This window comes from Notamacropus eugenii, chromosome 1 (assembly GCF_028372415.1).
Source record: "Notamacropus eugenii isolate mMacEug1 chromosome 1, mMacEug1.pri_v2, whole genome shotgun sequence".
In the NCBI taxonomy this organism is placed as follows: Eukaryota; Metazoa; Chordata; class Mammalia; order Diprotodontia; family Macropodidae; genus Notamacropus; species Notamacropus eugenii.
This window is the reverse complement of record NC_092872.1, coordinates 505706754-505725716: the sequence shown is the minus strand read 5'-3', so window position 1 is coordinate 505725716 and position 18963 is coordinate 505706754. Positions and strand designations below refer to the sequence as shown.

The 18963-nt window shown below is 36.5% G+C and overlaps 1 protein-coding gene across 1 annotated transcript in view; it reads left to right on the top strand.

Annotated features, from left to right (window-relative positions):
• Positions 1–13540, top strand: part of ZNF831 (zinc finger protein 831) — a 78892-nt gene extending 65352 nt beyond the window's left edge. Inside the window, exons 5-6 of the mRNA XM_072633413.1 lie at positions 11569–11729; positions 12479–13540. Coding sequence (XP_072489514.1) covers positions 11569–11729; positions 12479–13321 — 1004 coding nt within the window. The 3' untranslated portion in view covers positions 13322–13540. The remainder of the gene's footprint in view (positions 1–11568; positions 11730–12478) is intronic.
• The last annotated feature ends 5423 nt before the right edge of the window (positions 13541–18963 follow it).

Genomic DNA, 18963 nt, shown 5'->3' with positions numbered 1-18963 from the left:
GGGCCCTTCTATAGAACTGACAGCATACGCTTAGTGCTGGTAAAGCCTACACCCTGATGCCAATTCAGTTTTACAGTGACCACATCCTCTTTCTTGAAAATGTCATGAGCTTTGCCAACTTCTTTGCCAAAGTTTACCCGCAGGTCAACATCTTCAGTCCATGATTCATTGATTCATGGATGGTCTCCCTGCACACACAAGAAGCATACCTCAGTACAGTTAAGTCTGGCATACTACCTGGTCACTCTAGGTTATAGAAATGATAGGGACCTGAGGATATTATCAGGCTACCTTGTGAGCAGATTCTTCCTCCAAGACTATCGAAGCTACTCACAAACCTAAAGATCTTAACAGAGCCTGTGGCCAAGCTTTCCCCAGCATCTTTGCATATGTTTGAAGTTTGGAAAAATTCTTCAAACTGCCTTGGTCTTGGGAGCTGTCACAGGTTATATGGTTTGTCCTTCATCGTCAAAGAGGACCATGATATCAGAAGATGTTGCCATGACTAGTAAGTGAATTGAATGTGTGAGGCTCACTTTCTCCTTCAGAGCCATTGGGTCCAGTGGCCAGATATAGATCAGGACACCTGAAGATGGCCCAGCTGCTTCAGTTTATGTCACATTATGGCCCAGGGGAATTACCAAGACTCACTAAATTTCTTTTGCTGATCAGCACCATCATCACAGATCATATTTGCATAGTTCCTTGAGGCTTTCAAAGCTTTTTATTCACATTATTTAATTTGTTTCTCACAACATCCCATGTGAAGTAGGTGCTATTATTTCCTCCATTTAGCAGATGGAGAAACTGAGGGTGAAAATGGCTAATGACTTCCCCAGGTGATGAGTCTATGGTGGAATTCAAACCCAGTTCTTCCTGACTCTAAAGATGGCACTTTATCCTCTGCTTCTACAGATTAAATATTGTAGCTACTCAAGTGAAGAAACATTTGTTAAACATATATTGTATGCAAGGTACTATGCATATTAGCATTGGGAATACAAAGAAAGCCTCCCTCCCCCCTATAAAAGCTCCTTGCCCCAAGGAACTCACAATCTAATGGGGGAGACTATATGCAAATAACTATATCCAAACCAGATATATACATAGTGGATAAATAGAAGGTTTTGGTATTAATTGCATCTTGTCTCCATGAGCCCTCAGTGCAATTAACTGCACTGCACCTCAGTCAATTAACATGGGATGAAGTAATAGCTCATAGCTGTTTTAATGTGCATTTCTTTTGCCATTAATTTGGCAAGCTTCTTTTTGAAGCTTCTTTTTATGTATATAGTTTGTAACTCTTCTTTTGAAAACTTTTCAGATCCTATAGACATTTCACATTGCATATTCCCAAAATAAAACTTATTATCTTTCCCTTAAAACCTCTCCTCTTCTAAACTTCTGTGCTTCTATTGAGGGCGCCACAATTCTTCCCATCTCTCAGGTTCATAATGTCATTGTTAGCCTTGATTCCTCAGTTTCCTTTATCCAATATATCCAATCAGTTGTATCTTGCCCTTTCTACCTCTGTAACATCTTTTGCATCTGTCCACTACTCACATAGCCATCACCTTAGTTGAGGATCCCATCATCTTTTGCCTGGACTCCTAATTGGTTTTCTTGCTTCAAAGCTCTTGCCACTAATTCATCCTCTATAACAGAAATGTCAGATATATGTCCTACAGACTGCAACACTCCAAGGGCTGTGGAACCAGATTAAAAAGTAATTGGGAAATATTTAAATAAATAAAATACAAAAATACACAGATGATGTATGGCTTTCTGAGTCAATATGTGGCTGTAGGGATCCTTATGTATGGTTTAGTGACCCTATTTGTTTCTATTTGAGTTTGACACCACAGCTATACATGCCTGCCAAAATGATTTTCCTAAAGTTCAGGTCTGACCATGTAACTCCCTTATTCAATAAACTGCAGTGTCTCCCTGTTGTTACTTGGACAAAAGACACACTCTTCTGTTCGGCTTTTAAAGCCTTATGAAACCTATATTTTTATAGCTTTGCTACTCAGATTCCTGTAATCTCCTTTTTTAACCATTCTCTTTTTTCTCTTCTTCAGATAAAACAGACCATCTTTTCCCATTTCTTTGCCTTTATACAGATTATTCCCAAATGCCTAAAATGCACTCTTTTCTTGGCTCCAAAGCAAAGAATCCCTCACTTCTTTCTAGACTCACCTCTTGAATCACCTTCTTTGTGAAGCCTTTCCTGATTCTACCAAACAGCTCTGTATTTATTTTGCAATTATTCTGCATATACTTGTATTTGTACATGCTGTCTCCCATGATAGGATGTAAACTCCTTGAGGGCAAGGACTGTTTTATTTTTATCTTTGTATTCTTAGTGCCCAGTATCGTGCCTCATGGATAATGGAGTTAATAGTTGCTTGTTGATTGATTGATACTTTAAGTAAAATAATTTTGATTGATTCATTTATTGAGGAATGGCTCCCGATATTATATATTTGTAGCAGTTCCCTCTATATTTGCGTGCTGCATAGTCTTTTCTGGAGAATATAAGTTAAAGGAAACTGGTAGTCATTTTCCACAATGTGAGTGAAATATAATATGTAGACAGCTGAAATACACTAATATAGTTTTTCAAGATATAATTTTTGAAGGTTTCTTTAGCAGACTGACACTTAAATTGTCTTCAAATGATAGATTGAACATACTATGCCTATTCTTTTCTGGTAGACTGTCATCTTTATCCTCTATCTATATTTCATGAAATATCTCCTGAGTTTTTTCAGAATCCATTATATTTTTATGCCCTGCTACTGTCACTGCTTCTTATACAACCATGTTTCATGAGGTGGTTGCCTGAGATAACATGGCAGAATCAACTTTCTGAACTTTTATGCCAATTTTCTCTATGAGAATGTTTATTTCCTAATAATTTTCTATTCCTAAATTATTCAGATTCCCATATTCAAATTTACTCTTTTGACTAGTTATGTTGGAACAGATTATTTTTATCCTAGCAAAGAACTGAAGCCCTTCCAAAAGAGTCAAATGTGTTTCTTGTTCCTTCCTCAACCAACCATTGGTATAATAATCAAACTCTCTAACTTAAAAAAAACAACCACCACCCTTAAATATGCCTGTCTAAGCAAGGACAGCTTCTGCCATAACTCACAGGGGAATTCCACTTTGAGGAGCTGGAATTGACATAACTGTGCTATTGGTATTGATGCCTCTTCATTTAACTGATATTCATTTCATCATTTTAAGATTACTCAATGTAGATGAGAAAGAAAGTTTCAGGAAAAGAAACCTCTTGGGTTTTCCTAGCATTGTTCTGTAGTCACTAATCATACCATCAAGAAAAGACTCATTTTGCAGGATTTTTTTTAAAACTGAAAATTATGTAGAAAAGTTATTTTTAATATTATTTTCTTTCCTTGAAAGTATTAGGTGGAAAAAGATGTCAAAGATAGAAAGAGTTCACATAGAATATACTCCAAGAAAGTTTAGGAGTGAAGGGCATCTATGAAGAATAATAGAGGACCTTTCTTCACTAAGACCTACTGTTTTATTATCTATCTCATGCTATTTTATGTATTTTTATCCTCTTTCCCCTCATATTTATTTAAAAGTTGACTATGATGTTCTATCCCTGACAGATTATTTGCTTTAATGAAATTCCTTCCAGTGAATATGACTAATTTTTTTTCGTGGCAGGATGTGAATTTCTTAAATTTTCTTTTTTGCTTTTATTGGACTTTTATTTTTCCACTAGGTACATTTACATTCTTTTCACACAGAAGCACTATATAATGTTTTCATGAGCTTCCTGAGGAAGATAATCAGTCAAGACGATCTCTTAGTGATTCCAGCCTTTGATGGAAATTGTGGTGCAGTAGAACATTTCCAGACCATAGTTCAAATCCCAGACCTGCCATTGGCTATCTCTGTGACCTTGGGAAAGTCTCTTGTCTTCTCTAGGCATCAGTTTTCTCATTTGCAAGATGAGGAGTTGGAATAGGTCATTTCTAAGGTCCCTTCCAGTCCTAGATCTGTGAGCTCACTTCTACCTTATTATCTTGGAATTTACAGAAAAACATAAATTTCACCTCCAATTTCTTAAGTAGCTTTCCTTAATCATTATAATAATGATAGCTAACATTTAAAAGGCTTTAAGATTTTCAAAGAGCATTTTATTCATTATTTCGTTTGATTCTTATAGCCTCTCTGTGAGCTAGGCACCACAAGTATTATCATTATCCCATTTACTGGTGAGGAAACAGGTGCAGAGAGTTTGTGAGCAACTTATCATCACACAGGCAGTGTTCAAGATGGTATTTCAACCAAGTTCTCATGTAACTCCAAGTTTAGTGTTCTTTCCATCTACTGTATCATGTTCTAGTTTTATTTCTTTGCTTTTTTTATGAAGAATTTAGTAATAATATACTTTCAAAATCTATGAAGTTGATTTTCTGAATATATTTTGGCATGAAAATGATCAGTTTTAATTTATTTTTCCCCTTTATCCCATCTTCTTTTACTTACATTTTAATGATTCAATATATATTTTTGCCTTCTGTTCATAACAAGTTTTAAAATTGCCAAAGCATTTAAAGATATCCTTTCATTTTTCCTGGTGATTCTATTGCTAGTCACATATCCCCAAAATGTCACTGACAAAATCAAAAGTCCCAAAATATTTATGGCAACACATTTTTGTGGTAGCAATTATGGGAAAAATTGGAATCAAAGTAAAGTCCATCGGTTGAGGACTGGTTAAACAAAATACAGCACATGGATGTAATGGGATATCACTGTGCTGTAAAAAATATTGAACATGATACAAAGAAGCATGACAAGATTTAGATGAACTGATGCAAAGTGAAGAAGTGGAGCCAGGAAAACATGGCAATTCCAACAGTGTAAATAGAAAGAACAACAACTTTAAACCACCTGAAAATTTATGTTATGAACTTTTAAAGAAAAAAGTGACCCCAAAGACCTTCCCCACTTCTTTGAAAGGGGGGTAGTCCACAGGTATGGAATATTGTATATAAAGTCAGATTTTTAGAATGTACTGATTCACTTTGCTGAATTTTTTCTCTTTTCCTCTTTTTTAAAAAATTCTTTGTCATAAGGGAAGACTTGTAAGGAAAAATACAGAGGGAAATCTAGGTGGTGTAAAAACAAAAGATATCAATGAAATCTATTGAAATATACATTTTGTTGATATCTTTTATCCTTTTAGCAGTCACATCTGAAAAAGAAAACCCTTGTTACTAAAGTATTTTAGGCAATGTAGCTACTATATGGCTTGGAGAAAATTTCCAAGGGAAAAATTTAAAATAAAATTTAAAAATTTATTTATTTATTTAGCGTTTAGGCATTTTAGGGATTGTCTAGTTCAGTTCCCTTATTTCACAGGCCAAGAGCCAAGGGCCCATTGACATGAAATAACCTACCCAAGATCAGTTGGCAAATACCTTATGAAGTGTCACAACTAGAACTTTGTAGACTGATTGCCTTTCATCTAAGAAAGCACAAAAGCAAAAAAGGCAGTTTCCTGAATTAAAAAAATCAAACAAAAAACCTCACTAACACTAATTGCTAAAAATAGGTAGAGACTGTATTCTTTGGAATTTGGTGAGATTTTTCTTTTTTTAAAAAAAATAATTTAAGTTTTCAGCACTTACTTCCACAAGATTTTGAGTTCCAAATTTTCTCCTCCTCCCTTCCCCCCATCCCAAGACAGCATGCCATCTGATATAGGCTCTTCATATACATTCATATTAAACATATTTTCACATCAGTTATGTTGTAAAGAAGAATTAAAACCAATGAGAGGAACCACAAGAAAGAAGAAACAAATAAAAAAAAAGAAAGCAAATAGTACACTTTAATCTGCGTTCAGATTCCAAAGTTCTATCTCTGGATATGGATAACATTTTCCATCATGAGTCTTTTGGAATTGTCTTCAATCATTGCGTTGCTAAGAAGAGGTAAGTCTTTCAAAGTTAGTCTTTATACAGTGTTGCTGTTACTGTTTACAGTGTTCTCCCGGTTCTGCTTTACCTCACTTAGCATCAGTTCATGTAAGTTTTTCTAGGTTTTCCTGAAGTTTGCCTTGAGATTATTCTTAACTCATTTTTTTCTCTGTTTCTTTCACACTTAGTATTCATTTATCTGATTTTAGTGCTGGAGAGTTGGCATCTCCCTCAGGGTTCCCCATTTTCTTCCTCCCCTTTGACTTCTTCAAAATGTTTTCATGCCAGCTTCCTGAAAATCACCGTCCCAATCCTTTTCACTCTGATAGGAATAAGTGGTCCTCTCCCATTCTTTTCTCTCACAATGTGTATTATTTTCTGAAAGCCCATTATAACCTAAAAGTCATGTTATTATAGGTTTAAAGAAATAGAAAAATTAAAATAATTTCTCTACTCTTCTTTTTTGGTAGAAATAAATGAAGAAGGATGGAGAGTTTTCTTACATTTGTTAGTATATTTCATGGGATGGATTTGACAGAGTTGCCCTCAGTTTTAGTTAAATGTTAGTTATCTTTTAATTTTAAGAAGTCCAGAAAATAAATATTCCTAAATAATTGTGTTGTGCTTATGTGGGCATTTGGGGGGAACAGTTTTCATATTTTAATTTCATAATTTGCTCACTTTTTTTCTCTCTGTTCTATATTAATATTGTCATTTTTATCCATAACTAACCTGGTAAATTATTGAAAAAATATTAATAGAGTAACACTGGACATGGTTTAGAAAATATTTTTTGCAGAGGAAAAGTATCTTAAACTGACTCTTTTTCAGCTAACAGCATAGAAAAGAAAAATGAACTGCCCAAAAAGATGATATCTGAAGTAAAAACTTTATTGAATTACTTATAAAGGGTAGTCTTTCTCAATATTTCTTAAAGATAAATTCTCTATGATTTTTAGTCTTTTGATCTTTTTTGATTAGTTTGTTTCTTTCTCTTCCCTCCAACTCTGCACCCCCTTCCCCCCTTTTCTGAGTGTCTTAATTTTTCTCAGTTGTCATATGTGGTCTCCTGAGCTAGTACTTAATACTTAGTACTCACATTCCCATACTGTCCTTCCTCTCGCTCCCCTGTTGATGATTTTCTTGAAGTCATACAGAGCAGAAAATGGAAGCAAATTTATCACAGTATTCTATTTTCCACCCACATCCTTCTTTTTTGTTTCCATGTCAGAATTCATCAGGAAACATAATTCTTTCCTCAAACCTGTTAATTAAGAAATATTATTAAAGCACTGCAAAAATAGAGTAATATCCTCTCTTTTGTGGTTGTATTTGGAAATCTGGAGGAAAGATGTCAAATACTTTAGCAAGTTTTGAGGAATAGACTTTTTATATTAATTTTAAGTCAAATCACTCGTCTTTTTTATAAATCAAAAAGATAAACTTTCCTGGGTAATTCTATATCTATACTTTTTTGATGGGGGGGGATCAGTTTTCACTTTTTTATTTATCTAATTTGGCCTCATTATTGTCATATTTTAAAGCATATTTCCCTTAGGAAGTTTTAGATGTTGTCCTGAGGTGATGTGAAAGACTAAACTTGGGCTAAATAGGAAGCATTTCTCACCCCACCCTTCTTTGCTCTAATTGAAATTGATGACTCTCACTATCTTATTACTTTCTCTCAAAGAAACATTATAAATTATTTTTTAAAGCTTCTTAAATAATACTGCTCCAAGATTGCAATACAGAGATATTTATTTTTGTAAGTAAAAATCTTAAGATTGAGAAGTGATTAAATTCCTTGATTATTTAATACTTTAAGAATTTATGATTTTGTCAGTGTGAATACTACTTCCACTGTCAGGAATAACAGTCTGTCTGTGAGTATTGGTCATTGGTCATTGGTCATCATTATGTGGCCAATCATTTGGTGATCTTTGTAATAACAACAGTAATAACTAGCATCCATATAGCACTAAAAGATTTGCAAAGAGCTTTACACAGGTTAACTCATTTGCTCCTCACAAAAACTGTGGGAGGAAGACTTCTATTATCCCCAGTTTACAGATGAGGAAACTGAGGCAGAGAGACTAAGGGACTTTGCCCAGGGTCATACAGATAGTAAATGTCTGAGGCCCCCCATATCCATGGTTGAATTTAGTTTATAGTCATCTATCCCTGGACCCCTATTTTTCCCCTGTCAGAATTCAGAGAAAAATATAGCTTATTTCCCTAAAGTTGTCAGTTAAATAATATTGCTATGGATCGTAGAAACAGCATATTTTCTTCTTTTCCTCTTCTTTAAGTTTAAGGAAAGATGAGAAACTTTTTTCAGTAATCTCAGTTGAATCGCAAGTTTTTTAATGTTAAAAAGCAAATATTTTCAGTTCCCAAACCTGCTGTTTAAACTGTTTCAAATTCTAAAGAATTGTGGAAACTCTTTCTGCCTTTCATTTGGCTTTCTTATTTAATGAATATGTAACCTTGGGCATGTCATCTGACCCCATTGGGATTTACTTTTCCTTGTTTTTAAAATGAATGAGTTGGGCTAGGTAATCTCTAAAGTCAAGCCCAGCTCTAATTCCATGTTCCTGTGAAAAATTCAGGGTAGTAAACCCTTTTATAGAGCAGTCTTCCTACCTCAGCTTTCCTCTCCAAAGTGACTCCAAGCAGGAATGTTTCTGAATGAAAAAGGTAAAATAGTCTTGAAACTAGCAGGGGATAGTTCTAATATCTAGATTAGAATAGGTAGTTCTACTATCTAGAAATCTTGGAAAATAAGATTGTCCTGCTTTAATTAACAGGAATTGAGAATTGGTAGCGTTGTTGGCATACCATTTCCCTAGCTTTGTCAAATATACTAAATTTCAATTCATTTTGACTTCTTAAATTTATAATGGCATATGTTTGATTGTATGCGGTATATACTATCTGAGGTATAATGAAACAGTCAATAAACATTAAGTACCTATGTACCAGGCACTGTGCTAAGTGCTAAAATAACTCAATACATAGGGAATTCTGTACTCTCCATGTATGTAAGGATTCAGAAAATCATGGGATTTGAGAGTTAGAGGAAGGGACCTCAGCATCCATTTAGTCAGGAAAGGAATGTCCACTGTAACATAGCTAACAAGTGGTCATTATCCAGCCTCTATTTGAAGACTTCAGAGGAGGTAGAAACTACCTCCTTTCCAGGGAACCCATTCCATTTGGGGTCAGTTCTAATTAATTATTAATTTTTTTCCCTAATATCAAACCTAAATTTTGCCCTTTATGCAACTTTCACCCTTTGCTCCTGGTTTTTCCCTCTGTGGCCACGCAAGACAACTCTAACTCCTTAGAGCCCTCCTCCATGCCTCCCTCACTCTTTCCCTTCCTCCCTCTCACCCTTCTTCTTCCCTCATTCCTTCCCTCCCTCCCCCTCATCATTTCTTCCTTCCTTCTTTCCTTCCTTCCTTCTTTCCTTCATTTTCTCTCTTCTCTTCTGAGCATGCCAAGCTCCTTTGATTACTCCTTATATGACATTGACTTAAGGCCCACCATCATCCCAGTTGTTCTCCTCTAGACATTCTTTATTAATGTCCTTCCTAAATAGTGGTACACAGAACTGAATATATCAGTACATATGAGGTTTTACAAGGACAGAGAATGTCAGGACTCTCACCTCTATTTCTGGAAACTATGCCTTTCTAATGTATTCCAGCCTTGCATTAACTTTTTAAGTTGCCACATCATGCTGCTGACACGTACTGAGCTTGTGGTCCACGAAAACCCCCAAGTCTTTTCCAGAAAAATTGCCTAGTTTATGCCTCCCCCATAATAATTTACAGTGATATTTTAATCCCATGCTGTCTCTTGCAAGCTTCTGAGTTTTTCTTCTGCCCCAGTGAGTGAGGAGTCAGGAAATGACACTGATACAGATGTAATCTAGGATCCCTTAAAGGTTTGCTCTTGGGGGCTGACTCGAGAAGAATTTTCTCATTTGTTTTCTCATATCTCAACCCAAGAGTTTACTACAGGGACATCTTCAAATGTACTTGTGTCTAGATTTTCACAAATGTGGGTAATTGAATCCTAGGTTTCCATATAAGCATTCCGTGTAACAAATGACAAATGACTAGAGGAGATTTTTTTTTCACTCCACACACAATACAGCATTCATAAACAACACACAGGAGGCCATAAACAGATCCATAAAGCAAAAGGCCCTCATAGGAGTTCCTCTAGGGTGTGAATGAACTCAAGAGTTACCAAAAAGATAATACCCAGATGTTTCAGTTAAACCTCCGCTTTCCCAAGGGCATCTGTACAATTTTTACCTAATATCTGTAGTACTCTTATAATATGAGTTCTCTATGGAAGATCATCATGCTTTAAAGCTATTAGATGAACAGCACCATTGAACCACTGCTATTTGCATACTTACTGTGAGAGATGCAGATCCCTTGTTTCTCTTTGTTGTGGCTTTAACCATCACTACTCCTCTGCCATGGGGCTACAGGGGCAATTCTCTTCATTTTCTAAGAGGTTCACTAATCTGGAAACCTTTTTCTCTTTCTAGGAGGTCTAATCCATGAACTCACATGTCAAAATCATAATCATTTCTGGTCCTCAGACTCAATTTTGGGATTACTTTGAGACAATCACCAAAGCTGATGCTGCCCAAGAGATTCCCTTTGTTTGCTAGATTTTAAGATCTTGGTGCCTAGGGAATTCCCCTTATCTACATTGGAGCCCAGGGTTCAGGAACACTGCCCATGAATTCCCCTTCTAGGCTACTCAGGCAAGCATCTTCCTTGGGCTTCTACAGAAACTCTTGTCCTAATTGTGGCCATCTCTTCATCTGGGGAAGTCTACTATCATGCACTCTCTTCTGTGGTAATGTGAGTGAGAAAGCTGCAGACAAGCCCATGTAGCTCCCATTTGCTTTTGCTCCATGATCCCAGTTAATATTTCCTGGGGAGATGAGACTTTGAACATACTCAGGCTTGCTCCCACCTACCCAAGAGCAAAGCTCTGCTGTGGTACACCCTGCTCTGTTCTCTTAATAAAGAAAGAGGGGAAAAAAACCAAGAATGACCTGCCCATTCTGTTTCATAGGCTAACAAAGTAGAATGGCTCTTCTGATGAGAATCCTTTTTCTCCAGAGTCTCACCCAACCAGTCACCCTGGGGGAAGCCCTGGTTACTGGAACCCAATGAGGAGCTGCATTTGTTCTCTTAAAAAACTGTCAATGGCCATGTCCATCTTCTGTAGGGAAAAATATTCTCAAAAGATTGTCCTAGGGCAACTCTCTCCATGAATTCTCTGTATCCTCTTATCAACCTAAGAAAACACAGTTAGAAAAGTAAGCATGTTGGAGAAAAAACTACCCTAACAATCTTATATTCTAAAACTAAATAAAAACGATTTTGTGATTACTTCAAACTTTTTGGGATAGATAATCTGGAATTGACTTAGTATGAATTGTTGTAGTTGTACAAAATAGTGAGTAATATAAGTTATCTTCATGAATTAATAAATAGAATAGAAACTGGTATTTGACTTTTGCACTAGTTTCAGATGTCTCTACAAATCTGTTCTTTTTCAGGTCCAAGTTTACAAGTGACGTCATCTGGCACAACCTCACAACTGTTACTTTGCTGCGAGGATGAATCGAAGAGTGAAGATAACAGTAAAAATAACTCAGGAAACTTTTCTCACAGTATAAGTTCAAGAAGCTTTCAGGAAACAGACAAGCTGCATGTGGAAGTAAGTAGTTCAGCGTGAGCTTGCCCAAGGGTTGCACATCCATCAGTGGTTCTGAAACCTCATCAGCATAATTTTTGTGGAGGAGCACCTCTACAAACCACTTATTCCACCTACTTTTACTTCCAGTCATAAAATTTCACAAAAATTAACGAGAAGAATGGGACTGCTTTTGACAAGAGCAAATGATTTGATATATGGGCCCATTTGATTATCCCATTTTACATTCATATCAGAAAATAGGTAGCTATTGATGATCATATAACAAACATGTTATGAGATATCACTGACATATCACCTCATAAGTTTCTCTGGAGGACATCAATGGTCCCAGCGAGTCCTTTAAGAACAACTGATATAGATAAAAATAAGTCTATAGTAAAATGAGTCATTGATAGTGCCTTAGTACCATGAAAAAGAATAACTTCAAAATTGGAAGGAGAGAGTATATTGAATATTTGAGTATTTTAATTTATGATACAGATGGAAGATATAAAATGATGTCAACAACTTCTTTTATTGCATCAATTAGTTGACTTTGTTCTTTGCAAACATTAAAACACCATGCAAATGTTACTATTTTATTAATAATGTCTCAGTTAATTACTAATTTTCCAGTGCTTTCTGGGTGCACTGAATTGCACTCAGTGGTGTACAGATTGTTACTTTTTTAAAAAACTAATTGTCTTTGACCAAAACTCTCCACACCAATTGACATTTAAAAGTTTCCTATTTTCCTTCGTTTATTTCAGGATCTGCCTCCATCTGCTAGTGAGTGTGGTGATCTTTCTCTTCAGAACACTACCACCACTTCAGGATTACCTCTGCAAACACATTGTGGCTTGACCACAGCTAAGGATAAGCCCTTTGCTTTTGACAATAGCCTCAATACTGGATTGCTGTTGACTCCTCCCCAAGAAACATTGAAACACATTTCAATAGCCTCAACCTCAAAAAGTTACTTAGATCCTTTGGGGCCCTCTTGTTTGGATGCCAAGGGAATGTTTCATCTTCCTGATGCTGTAACATCTGGATCTGCCATTTCTATTTCTCTAGGGGCCAAATCAAATCACAAAACCCTGAGAATTCACAGTGATGAGTCTCGGGCCCAAGGTTCAGCAATAGCAGACCCTCTGTCACAAAACATCCCAAATAGAGAACCTATAGTAGTAAGTAAGTCATGTTCCCCTTTACCAGAAAAACCCTCATCTGGATCAAGAATTTCATGCTCAGCTTCAGTAGGCATGACTGGGAAGACTCAACTGGAGACATCACCTTCAGGACTTAGCACAAGTAGTTTACATCAGGTGACAGTGAGACCTCGGACATACTTTTCTACCAGTAGTTATTATGGTTGTGGGGAAAAGCATGGAACTTGTATAGGTGAAAGTGATAGTGGGAAAAACCAAGTAACTAGAATGGTCACAGTTAAAGAAAGCATCATTGCTGCTAGTCCTGGAGAGTCCTCAAATATCTCTGGAGCATCTTCTAAAACTGTCAAGAAGAGGAGCCTAGAAGGAATGAGGAAGCAAACTCGAATAGAATATAGTGACACCAGTAGTGATGATGAAGACCGCTTAGTTATAGAATTGTAAAGACTCTAGAAAACAGAAGGATTATATTATAAAAGCACACAAGGACTAGAAATGCCTAGAAACAAATGCCACTGAGTTGGCAAAAAACTGAATTTCTCCCATGATGCAATTTAAGATTAGACATTGGATGCTGGAGTCCAAGTTATGGCAAAAGGCTTGCTACCTTCCACTGTATGACTCTGGGTGATATTAATGTGAACTAAAGGCAACTTTGCTTCAGCAAAAGTAGTCCTAAAAGTTATTGTTTCTGAATAGAACTTGTAAATATTCTCTGTACCTTAACTCCCTGCTACATTAAGACTTTCTTTATATCCCCTCTTTCCTTTCTCATTAGAGTTTTCTCAGAATCCTTTGTTCCCTAGAAGGGGCTCCGTGACTGTTTATAAGTATCAAAGAAGTCTATAAAATGTGGATGGACCACCTTCCTCAGTCAGTGAGGGTCTCCTTAGAGGTGAGGAATATAAGGTACACTATACTTAGTGTAAATGTGTTTAGAGATAGGGTTTTTGGATAATTGAGTCATATAAAATGGTCATCATGAATTTAGAGCTGGAAAGGAACCTTAGAGATCATCTGGGATTATTTGAGCCTCTTCATTTTACAGATGAGGAAACTGGGGTCTAGAAACATTAAATGACTTGTCTAGGGTTACATACTAAGTGACAGAGCAGGGATTCAAACCCAGGTCGTCTGACTCCAAATCAAGCTCTGTTTCTGCTACAACATACTCCTTCATTAGGGAATATAAGCCAATTCTGGATAATTTAGTTCAGACTTATGCAAAAACCCTCAAATTTGTCTATGATAGCTAGCCATTTTAGTGGGAGTTGTAAATATTCTCCAAACACATATGACATTATGAAATAATGACCATTTTAAAATGTTGCACAAATGACCAATGCTCACTTATGATCAGATAATACTACCATACTCTGCTTCTGTGGCTGGTGCCTTTTCTGTTGAGAGCTTTACAAATCCTTGATTTTGCAGTTCTTCTTTAAGAACACTGACATTTAAAAGCTAATTAGGGCAATTTTATGCAATGAGATTTTGGGGGAGTAGGGGAATAATATCATATGACTTTATGATTCTGTTTTTGTCATATCATGGTTCAAACAATTTCAATTAGAGGGTTATATTTTTGCCAGTATCCAAAGCTTAAATCAGTGCCCTCTTCATACAGCAGAAAAGACTTTTTAGATCCTCCAGTATCATGAAGAATATAAAAATAAATGGAGTTTGATGCTGTTTTAAGTATTAGTCATTTAATTTGAGAGGTTTACTATGAATTTTGGTATGAATTAAATCTTAGTGTCTTATATAAATCCAACTAGAACCAGATTAAAAATTTTTTTAATACTCTTAGCCATAACATGACTCAGTGAATAAAATAATAGGCATATGCCACTCAGTCTCCTAGATTTACTCTGCTCTTGGTTTCTCTAGTTTAAGTAGCGTAGAAAAGTTTAAAGAGGTTTGCACTGCTGTGTTATAATTTTATACTTGCCTTTGGTATGGTTTTGTACAATTTTGAAATTTATATTGTATGATCTTTTGGGTTAACTTTCTTGTAATGATGCTTATATGCCCACTTATGCTTCAGAAGGAAGACAAAAATGAGAAATATCTCACGCCTCTGATGGTGATGTTACAATGGGTCTTAGCCCTTGTCTACGTATGGTTAATTTCCAATGACCTTCATTTAAATTAACTAATTTTAGGATTACCTATGGCAGCTTTCTCTGTTACTCAGAATGTAGGTACTGTCAGTGTGTACTTAGGGAAGGCAAACTAGCTTCAGTACTAGCTAATAAAAACATAGTTGGGAGATCATTATTCATATGACCTTGGGCAAGTCACTTAAACTCTCTGATCTTCAGTTTCCTCATCTGCAAAATTAGGAGGTTGAACTAGATGACCTTTAAGGTCCCTTTCAGCCTGAGATCTGTGATCCTATGATCTGGAACTATTTATACTTATATGCTTTAAAGCTGAAACTTTAAAGTTCCCTGCTTTACAATGCCTTTCCATCCTGTGAAATTCCCTTCCATATAATTTCATAAATCTTCTACTGACTTGAGGCCATGTGGGGTACCAGCATAGCAACTGAGCTGGCCGTCTATTGTATTTCGTTCTGTATCCTTGCCTGCATCATTTCAAAAAGTCATCTTCCTATTTGTTTTAATCTCTGGCCATTTCAAAACCTAATATGATTTTTACATCATCTGGTCAAGCACCACCTACTTGTCCAGAAGGACTTTCTTTTATCCACCCTCCCCACAACTGCTACTGTTATTCCTTCTGAAGTTACTTTCCATCTACTCTGTATTTATCTCCTGTGTTCTGATTTATATACATTGTCTCCTTCTTTAAAATATAAGCTTCTTGAGGGAAGGGACCATTGTGATTTTTGTGTTCTCAGCCTTAGCACAATGCCTGGCACGTAAGTCCTTAACAGATGCTTGTGGATTAATTAATTTGCTATAGTCTTCCCTCAGTCAGCATGAACAACTAAAAGTTGACCATTTTCCAAACATGAGTTGAATGGTCTTGAGAAATACTAGAGGGGACATGATGACTTATTCAACACAAAGGGCTTGTTCTTATGGAGTTAAGTACCCCAGCAAAGAAGATCCTCTTTGTCCTGAAGACATTGACATAGGAAGACAATCAAAAGTTCCTTTGGTTGCCCATTCTACCTGGGTTTCTACTGAGACTTAGGTAGGTAGCTGGACCAGAAGTACAAATATTATGTCACCAAATGGTAATGACTTCAGGACACTGTTCCATTAGCCAACTTTGCTAGCTGCCTCTTGGCTCATTCTCAAGGACAGATATCAATAATGTGTTCCAGTAATTGAGAAATCAGGTTGGATTTTAAAAGTTCGTTTTCTCTATTGGGGAGGAAGGGGAAAAGGCAGTGTAAAAATGCACACAGGGGGCCCATTTGGAAACATTCTTACAAGTGTACCTCACTGTGTACAATGTATTTCTGAAAAGCTATGTTTAAGCTGATTTTTTTTTTTTTGTAAATCCAATACTGTATATGGGGGTGTTGTAGAGAAAGACTTGTTATTTAAATTTTATGGTGAATTCCTTTTTGTAAAGCATTCTTTTGTAAAAATGAATAACCACTCTAATTTTTAAAATCTGAGTTTTCCTGGTTTTGTAAATCTTGATTTTCATATGTCAGTTTGCTTAAAATGGAATGTACCTGTATTTGCATTGCTGACATAGGCATATCTTTTAATGCCAGGACCTGAGCTATAGCCTCAGCTTTTGGTCATTAAAAAAATTAATTTTTTAAAGATATATTTGACTGACATGGGTGATTGTGGCCAAAACTAAATAAATCATCACATGGTGGCCAATCTTTTGATGATGAGCACCCGGGTTTGGTCAACCTGAGACTCAACCTCCACTCAAAATCTTTCCCATCTGGTGGGAGCTATTTGTCAGAGCTAGCACTTTTCTGGCAAAGGCTTCTAGAACTCAGGCTTACCCCTACACCCCAAAAAGGCATGGAAGGATGGCTTCGGTGGGAGAGCTATAGATCAAGGATCCATGAATGAAAATACCTCCCTGACAGTGATGACAAAAAAGCAGAGGAAAACAGAGATCATGACTAGAACCTTGAGTTGAAAACTCAACATTGTTATTTCAGTATGATTCTAGGGGAGTAACTTAGCCCATCTGGACCCTGGATGAAATGGAGAGCAACTTTTTATTTTGTCATAACTTTCCAGATTCCTGAAGAATATGATCAGGGATACTGCTGCTACTGATGTGATTGTGTAACCCTGGGCAAGTTATTTTACCTCTCTCTGCCCAGCCTTCTCCTTGGAAGAATACTTATTTGAGATCTAATTCCAAAAGGCGATTGCTTGTATTTTCATCAACTACTAAGAATGAATCCATGACTTATTATTATTATTTTTTACCTTTCACTTTGCATGAGATTCTCAATGCAGCAGATGTTTGTAATGAGAGAAATTGTGACACTGTTATTGACTTCGGGCAAAATTGAGTGCAGCAGAACAGGAAATGGTTAGTCCAAACCTACAGTGCTCCTGCAGCATATATGTCACCCATCTTTATTACGGTCACTTGTTTTCTTCCATAGTTTTACTGAGACACTATCAAGATTTTTTTAAAAAGATTCTGTATTTCAAACACAGACCTATTTCTCATTGCTGTCAACTCATGAAGCATGGAGTTAGGTCTTAGAAAATGTTGTGTGAGAGATTTCAATCCCATATTTCAGTAGTACTTGTGTGGTTTGTATAAAATGCAGTTGTTAGGAACAGCATCAGATAGTATATGGAGAACTGGGTCTGAAGTAAGGAAGAACTGGGTTCCAATCCTGTCTTTGACATTTACTACCTGTGCGATAAATTCTTTCACTCCTGTGAGTCTCAGGCAACTTTCTAAGACTTCTTTACAAAGTTACATACCATTTTTGTATTGATTCACAATGCATAGCTGGTCCTATTGAGTACAGGAAAATTTGAACACATTTTTGCACCCTTAGAAGCATGTGTTTGAGGGTGGGTGGGGAGACAGCCACCTGGAACCTCAAGGAGAACAATTGTTAAATGTGCCAATAAACTACTTGATGATAGTCTGTTGATTGTTCAGAATCAGGGAAGCCACTGACTTTTTCGCAGATCGTTGGAATTTATTCTTTATATTGTTAAATTATTTTGTTTTTATAAAATAAAATTGGAGATCAAAATGACTGTGATAAGTTAAGGTATCAGTGCCTCAGACTTATTGTAAAGAATTTTTTGTGGTTAGTGAGCATTTCTGTACTTACCAATGCTGGCTAGTTGACCCACCAAACAAATTGTTCCCTGTTTTGTGTTTGTGTCCCTTTATTCCTAACAGTTTTTAGAGGAGGAGAGATTACGAAAGATTACACACACACAGTGTAGTTGATCTTTGGAGCCACATGAGGGCAATGTCGACAATACAAAAACACTGGCTTATATCCATTGTGGTTAATGTTCATTTGACAATATTCATATAATTTGGTAATGATGCAAGAGTACTTTTAATTTAAAAGGGTTTCTTGTAGACAGACTTCCTTTGCTTTGGGGAGGTAAGATTACATTTAATTTCCATGCCCACAATCTTAGTCCGTCTTCCTGACTTTAAAAAAATCTCCTTTGAAGTGAATGCAGATGAGGAAAAGGACAGTCTGAAGCTGAGGAAAACCAAATCTAGTTTGTTAATTATTGAAGGGCATTGATAGCCTTTCTTCTAATTAATCAATCTCTCTCCAATAATAATCAGTTAATCTAAGAAGGAAAGGCATCCTTTGTTTCCTCCTAATGCAAAACATTTCTGGGCTAATCAGCCCCACCTCCTGTTAAGCAGTGGAATTTCCTTGCTTAGGCTCTAGGGCTATAGGATATTTGTGGGGGAGGGGGAGCTTGTGGGGTGTGTGGCAAGGGAGGGGGGTGGTGCGGGGTGATCAGATCCTTCAGTCAAACTTTGCTCTTTGTTAACTAACATTCCATGCTGGGCCACCATCTCCACACATCTACCAACCCAAGGGAATGTTCTGTGGGCTTTTTCTTTTTTTAAGTGAATGTAATTGGATCTCCCCGAAAACCATACTCAGGGTTTCATGTTGAGTC